This window comes from Glycine soja, chromosome 19 (assembly GCF_004193775.1).
Source record: "Glycine soja cultivar W05 chromosome 19, ASM419377v2, whole genome shotgun sequence".
Lineage (NCBI taxonomy): Eukaryota > Viridiplantae > Streptophyta > Magnoliopsida > Fabales > Fabaceae > Glycine > Glycine soja.
Genome location: NC_041020.1, coordinates 12,152,540 through 12,159,356, shown reverse-complemented (window position 1 = coordinate 12,159,356; position 6,817 = coordinate 12,152,540). Strand labels below are relative to the sequence as shown.

The following is a 6,817-nucleotide window of genomic DNA, read 5'->3' as shown; positions in this document are numbered from 1 at the left end:
TCAAGTTTCTAACCAACAACAGCAAACTATCAGCCTCATGGGAAGCCACAAGGAGGAAGGGTGGGAATGGAATTTTAATTGGAGGAGAAACCTATTCGATAGTGAAGCTTCAATGGCTGCAGAATTCCTAGAGGAAACAGGACTGATATCAGTTCAACAACATGGAGCAAATTCTTGGATTTAGAAGCAACATTCGAGTGGTATTTATTCGACCAACACTGCTTACAAGTTTCTGATGGAGGAACTAAGGGGGGATCCAGTGGATAGGAGTTTTGTGTTTTTGTGGAAGATTAAGATACCACCTAAGCCAAAGATATTTACCTGGCAAATCATCAAAGACCGCTTACCAACGAAGCTGAACCTAAGAGGGAGACAAGTGGAGATAACTGACCCAATGTGCTTGCTATGCAACAATTCCGAGGAGGATGCAGCACACCTTTTCTTCAACTGCAGCAAGGTCCTCCCCCTGTGGTGGGAGTCACTTTCATGGGTTAAGTCAGTGGGTGCTTTCCCCAAAGAACCCAAATATCATTTTATGCAGCATACTATAAGGAACGCTACACGATCAAAAGATATGAGATGGAGCTATTGGTCGATAGCCCTCACAAGGACCATATGGCAACACAGAAACAAGCTGGTATTTGATAATCAAACTTTTAACGCAACCAAGCTGATGGATGAAGCACTTCTTCTTCTATGGTCCTGGCTTAAAGCAATGGAAAAAGATTTTGATACACATTTCAATCAGTGGTCCTCTAATCTGGCAGATGCCTTTATGTAATCAGAAAGGGAATGTATTGGACTTAGATCATAAATATTGAGGATATAGGAGTTAAGAAAGGCTTGTTGGACTTAGACAAATGGGCTCAATCAAGAATGTATATGAAGTAATTACATAAAGGAGAAATCCTTTGAAGTAGGAATATGTTAACCTCTAGAGAAGTGAAAAGGTGTACTAAGACTTTACTTTTCTTTTGAAAATGGTCCATTACTTTTTTAACTATTGATTATATAATCAATAGTTATTACTCTGTAATTTTGTTTTATAAAGTACAGTCCATGCTTTAATTAGAGGAGCTAAATTCATTAAGAATAAAGAAATTCAATTTAATAGTCCAATTTCATTGTTATGAAATAAACTTGTGTATTTTTTTTTGTTTCACAAAAAACTACAACATCTGGTCTGAAAAAAAAACACAAGTTGCTACACACTCCTATAACTCAAGCCATTTAAGCCACTACAATTGATTAATTGTATAAGAGCTTGGGATGTGAATGGAATCAGAAATTCAAATTTCTATTACTTTCATTATACCAAAAAGAGAAAACTCTCACTCTCTTTCTCTCTCTCTCTCTCTCTCTCTCTCTCTCTCACACACACACACACACAAGCCTATTTAAATCAACATTTATAGCAACTGAAATGCTGTTCTTTTATTTATATTTGTTGATATGATAGTACATTTATGTCAATATTAAAGCTAGAGCTGCGGGCTACATGTTCCTCCTTGCAACCTCCTTAGCCCCCTCACACTTTGAATAAACAAAGAAAAGAAAAATGGGTTGCTAATGCTGGGTAATTAATATTCCAGCAGCACCCATACATAAAACACTTTAACATTTAATGCAAACACCCCCCGACTTACATTTATATTAATTATTAACCTTACTTTCACTTTTACTTTTTCTTACCTTGGAATTCCAGTGGGGTCGACCTCTAAAAGCTGGAATGTTTGGCAGCCTCTCATCAGCAAGTTTGAAACTAAAGTAGCAAAATGGAAGCATAGATGCCTATCTATGGGATGCAGGATATCCCTCATCAATTCTGTCTTAACAGCCCTTCCTATTTACCTATTGTCTTTCTTTAAAATTCCTAAAAAAGTGGTGCATAAGGTAGTATCTATCCAGAGGAAGTTTTTATGGGGAGGAGGCTCTGAGGCAGCCAAGATTGCCTGGGTTAATTAGGACTCTGTGTGTCTTTCCAAGAACAAAGGAGGGCTCGAGATTAAAGACCTGTCCAACTTTAATGAAGCCTTGCTTGCTAAATGGGGGTGGGAATTGGCGAACAATCAAAATCAGCTCTGGGCTAGAGTCTTGATATCAAAATCTAGAGGGTGGAATGCACTATGTTATGGCAGGGACAATGCACATTTCTCTCATTGGGCTATATTTTTGTAGTTGGGTTTGGCAGAATCTGCCTTTGTAATTATCTATTATTTTCAGTACACCTAGTACTGAAGCTTTATTAATACTATCTCATTTTTGCAGTGAAAAAAAACACTAACTAAAAAATGGATAAAAGAGGGGGACAACAACAACTTCTATTTCCATAAACTAATCAATTACAATAGGAGGACAAGGGGTTATGGACTGGTGGTTGAAGGACAAGGGGTTCCAGCAACTAGTGGAGCAGCAATGGGGCAACTAGTGGACCACAATTTTGCCTTGTATTTTTTTAATCCTCTCTTTAGTACACCTAGTACTATATTATATATAATACTACTGATTTTTGTTGTGCAAAAAATAAAAACCATACAAGAACAAAAAATGATATTCAAGAAATTGAGGCAGCTACTAGATTTTTAGAACATACAACAAAGATTCATATTCATCCACATTTAGTACATTGCTGGAAACGAAGAGCAGAACCTAATGGATACACAACAAGGAGTGCATACCTTTTGAGGCAAGGAGAAGCAACTGACGAAAATAGTGAGCAGAACCTAATGGATACACAGCTTTCCAAGCAACACTACCTGCATTCCAAACCCTAGCTAGTAGTAGTAACTAATTAAGAAACTAACTAACAATCTATAAGAACAAAGAGCACAAACACCACGTACGCGGAAGCACAAACTTACAATGAAGACATGAAGCTTACCTCGAACACAACAACGACAATGCCGGCGAGATTGTACCTCAGGTGAAATGTACCTCATCTGACCACAAACACCACGTACTACCAGTCAAATGTACCTCAGGTGACCACCAATTCGCCAATCCTTGGACCAAAAACCAAAAGAGGTCCTTAGCTTAACCACGAGTTTCAGAAACAGACCTAGCACGATCACACTCTTCAGTTCAATAGAACAACACAGGTAGACGAAGCGTACCTAGGACGGTCTTCAGTGCAATGGAGAACAATAGCCTTTGATGTTAACAGTGCAATGGAGAAGAGAGCACAAAAGGGTTCACAGAGAAGAAGAAAGCGCGAGAGGGTAAACAGAGAAGAAGGGAGCGCGAGCGAAATAGGTTGCGTCAAATACAATTTAAAATGTTAGTTTAACATCGGTTTTCAATAAAACACAGATGTTAACAAATTGATGTCAACATTAACATCAATTTTTTGAATAAAACCGATGTTAACTGATTATATGTTAACATCGGTTTTCTGAAAACCGATGTTAACGAATCGACTATAACGTTGCTTCGTTAACATTGGTTTTCTTGAAAACCGATGTTGGAGTCACTTCGTTAACATCGGTTTTCATAAAACCGATATTAAGAAATACACATTATTTACAATTATGCCACCGCGTTTACGTTAACATCGGTTTTTGACAAAACCGATGTTAATTCGCCGATGTTAAATAAGCTTTTTCTTGTAGTGAAATAATATAGCATCACAAAATTAATATAAATACTCACGAGTCCAAAATACAAAGATATTTCTCTGCCTTTGGCAGGTGTCTGCATTAAAAAAAAAACATCGAAGAGTTCCTATTGTGTCTTACATGAAAAAATAATGGATGGTGCCTAACCTCTATAAATAAGTATAAAATCAAGAGTCCTATAAGACGTGCAAATTAATTGATTAATACACCTTACAAAAGAAACTTGTTAATAAATAGATTCAAGATAATCACATGTTTCATCTTCACTTTGCCATTTTGTTTTACCAAATTTTTTTGGGATGTAGTAGACAGGAAATGAACTATTTAGTAATCTATTGCACTATTTATCCAGACATTTTTATGGGTTCGGTTGAGCTGAAAACTTTATATTAGAAATTTATTGAATAAAAAACTAGAAACATACCCATAAAATATTGTTAAATTAATAGCCACAGAGGCCAGTATACACAAGAAAATAGAAAGACCTACAATTTAGGATTGATATCCTCCTAAACATATCAATGAAAACATTTACTGTCCTTGTAATGAACTTTTAAATCCTATATTATCTCCCAATTATTTACATACTACTCTACTGGATTTAAATTTAATTTACTATTAAAAAAATTGCATTCTTGTCTTTCACAAAATGATAAATTTAAATACTCTTAAAGTAATTATTTTAATGGTCAGTTATGATTAATTGAAAGTATACATTTTTTACGCTAACAATACATTATTTTAAAATCACTTTTAGTATTTATATGTTTAAATATAAACAAATTCTAATTCTCTTTAAGTAATGTCAATTTATTTAAATAAAAATTATATGTTTAAATGTAAATTATCTTTTATTTATGAAAAATATTTCATATTGTGATATAAATTATTTAAAAATATATTTAAATGTAATTTAGAAATAAAATGATAATAACATATTAAAGAAGATAAGAATTTGAGAAAATCTCTAAAAATATGTAAAAGAAAAATAGTTAAAAACACTCCCGCACCCGATAAAATATTTTTAAAAAATTATCTTTTAGAATTTTATTTTGTATTTTTCTTTTTTAAAAAAATGAATGAACCCATGGGTTATCCCATTCGATCCACAGAGGGATGGGTTGGGCCATGAAAACAACATCTCATCTCAAATTTGGACCAGTAAAGCTCACCCCTAAAATTCCTTGGCTCGTAGTGGGTTGGCACACCTCTATTTGTGGGTAATATTTGTAGGTAAAATTTATATTTTCTACGGATGCATATTCCGTGGATAATATGTGTGGATAAAATTTAATTATTTTTATTAATTTTTCCTAACTTAATTATAACTCAATTATCTTTATTACTTTTTCTTAAATTAATTTATAACTTTATCATTATAATATTTAATAAATATTTTTATACAAGATAATTAAAAAAATGAGCTTAACATGTAATATATGAAATTAAAAAAAAAAAACTTGAGCTTAACTCTTTTACATAATCAACTGAGAGTGGTATCTAAAAAAAAGAGTGGTATGTTAAAAAAAAGTGAGAGTATAATACACATTTATATATGTCAATGCGTGACTTTTTTCTCATAATATAATTAATTTTACTATCTTTTAAAAATATATTTAATCTTAAATTAATTTTTAGAAAATGAAAAATATTAATTTATCAACTTGTGCATCATACGGGAACACACACTAGTAATTTTTAATTAATTATTAAGCTTTGGTTAGTGTATATGTTACACTAAGTTCATATTGGACCTTATTGAGTTTCAATGAATCATTAGTGTATATATTAAACTAAAGTCATATATTGGATCTTGATTAGGTTTCAATCAATCATTAGTGTATATATTACATTAAAGTGATATTGGGTCTTCATTCGGTCTTATTGAGTTTCAATCAATCAATAGTATATATGTTACACTAAAGTCATATTGAAAAGTAGTGAATGCATAAGTTACACAATGAATCTTAATAAATCATTATTGGGCCTTTGTTAGTAAAAATGTAAAATCAAGGCTTAATTGAAAAAAAGGTTCCCTTATTTTGCCTATTTCATCAAATCAGTCTCCCTATTTTTTAATTCACTATCTGAGTCTCCTTATATTTCAAAATTCACTGATATAAGATTAAATTATATTTTTGCATAAATTAGAAAATATATACTTATATAAGCTTTATTTATATTTTATATATTATATTTTTATAATCTTATGTATTTTTATCACATTATTCAAAAATTATATGATACAACAAAGATATAATATAAGTTTTATCTTTAATGTATATTTTTTATATAAATTATAATTTCATAAAATGACAATATTTTATTATCTGTTAAAATATTTATATATATGATTTAATACTATTTTTACCTATATTAAAGAATTAAATTATATTGTAAAGATATGTAATTAAATAAAATTACTGTATGTTCTATTTTTAAAAATATTTATGAATATGTTTTATTGAAAGTAATTTTTATCTATATCACAATATAATTAAAAAATCATATATTTATTATGATTTACAAAATATTATAAATATTGGTTTATTAATTTAAAAATATTACTAATATATCAATTTCAATAATTTTCAAATATAAAATATATTTAAGCATATTATATATTTATTATGATTTATAATAAACTAAAAATTTAGTTTCTTATTTTTTTTAATAAAAACATTTGGTCGATCAAAAACCTAAAAAATTGTTATCTTATAGCGACCGAAAATGTTTTGGTCGCTATCTTCAAGTCGCCTTCGGTTGCTAATGTGGTTGCTATAATAATTTTGAATTTATAGATATATCGCAACCGAAATAGTCACCGAAGATTTTAGCGACACTTCATTTCAGTAACTAATTCAGTTGTTGATGCAAGTTAGTCACAAGAATTAAATTCGGTCACAACTTCGGTGGTAGGTTGCGCCTGAACCTTCTCGGTCTCTATTTCGGTTGCTAATTGCGACTAAAACTATTCAATCACTAAATGTCATTTTTCTAGTAGTGGCTTTAGATAACAATTATTGTTCAATTTCCTAGATATTATACAAGTCATTGTGGATATGATACTCTTATACTTGTCATTTCTTACTACACATAGATTAGATACACTTGCCTAGATCATGAGTCAACAGCCGTCGGCATGGAACTCCTCGTTGTAGGACCAATATCCCTCAATCATCCAAACCGAGATGTGGATCCTT

At 31.3% G+C, this 6,817-nt stretch overlaps 1 protein-coding gene across 1 annotated transcript; it reads left to right on the top strand.

Annotated features, from left to right (window-relative positions):
- Window positions 1-235: 235 nt before the first annotated feature.
- Window positions 236-781, top strand: LOC114398600. Its single transcript, XM_028360780.1, has one exon. The coding sequence runs from the start codon at window positions 236-238 to the stop codon at window positions 779-781; it is 546 nt and encodes a 181-aa protein (XP_028216581.1).
- Window positions 782-6,817: the final 6,036 nt, after the last annotated feature.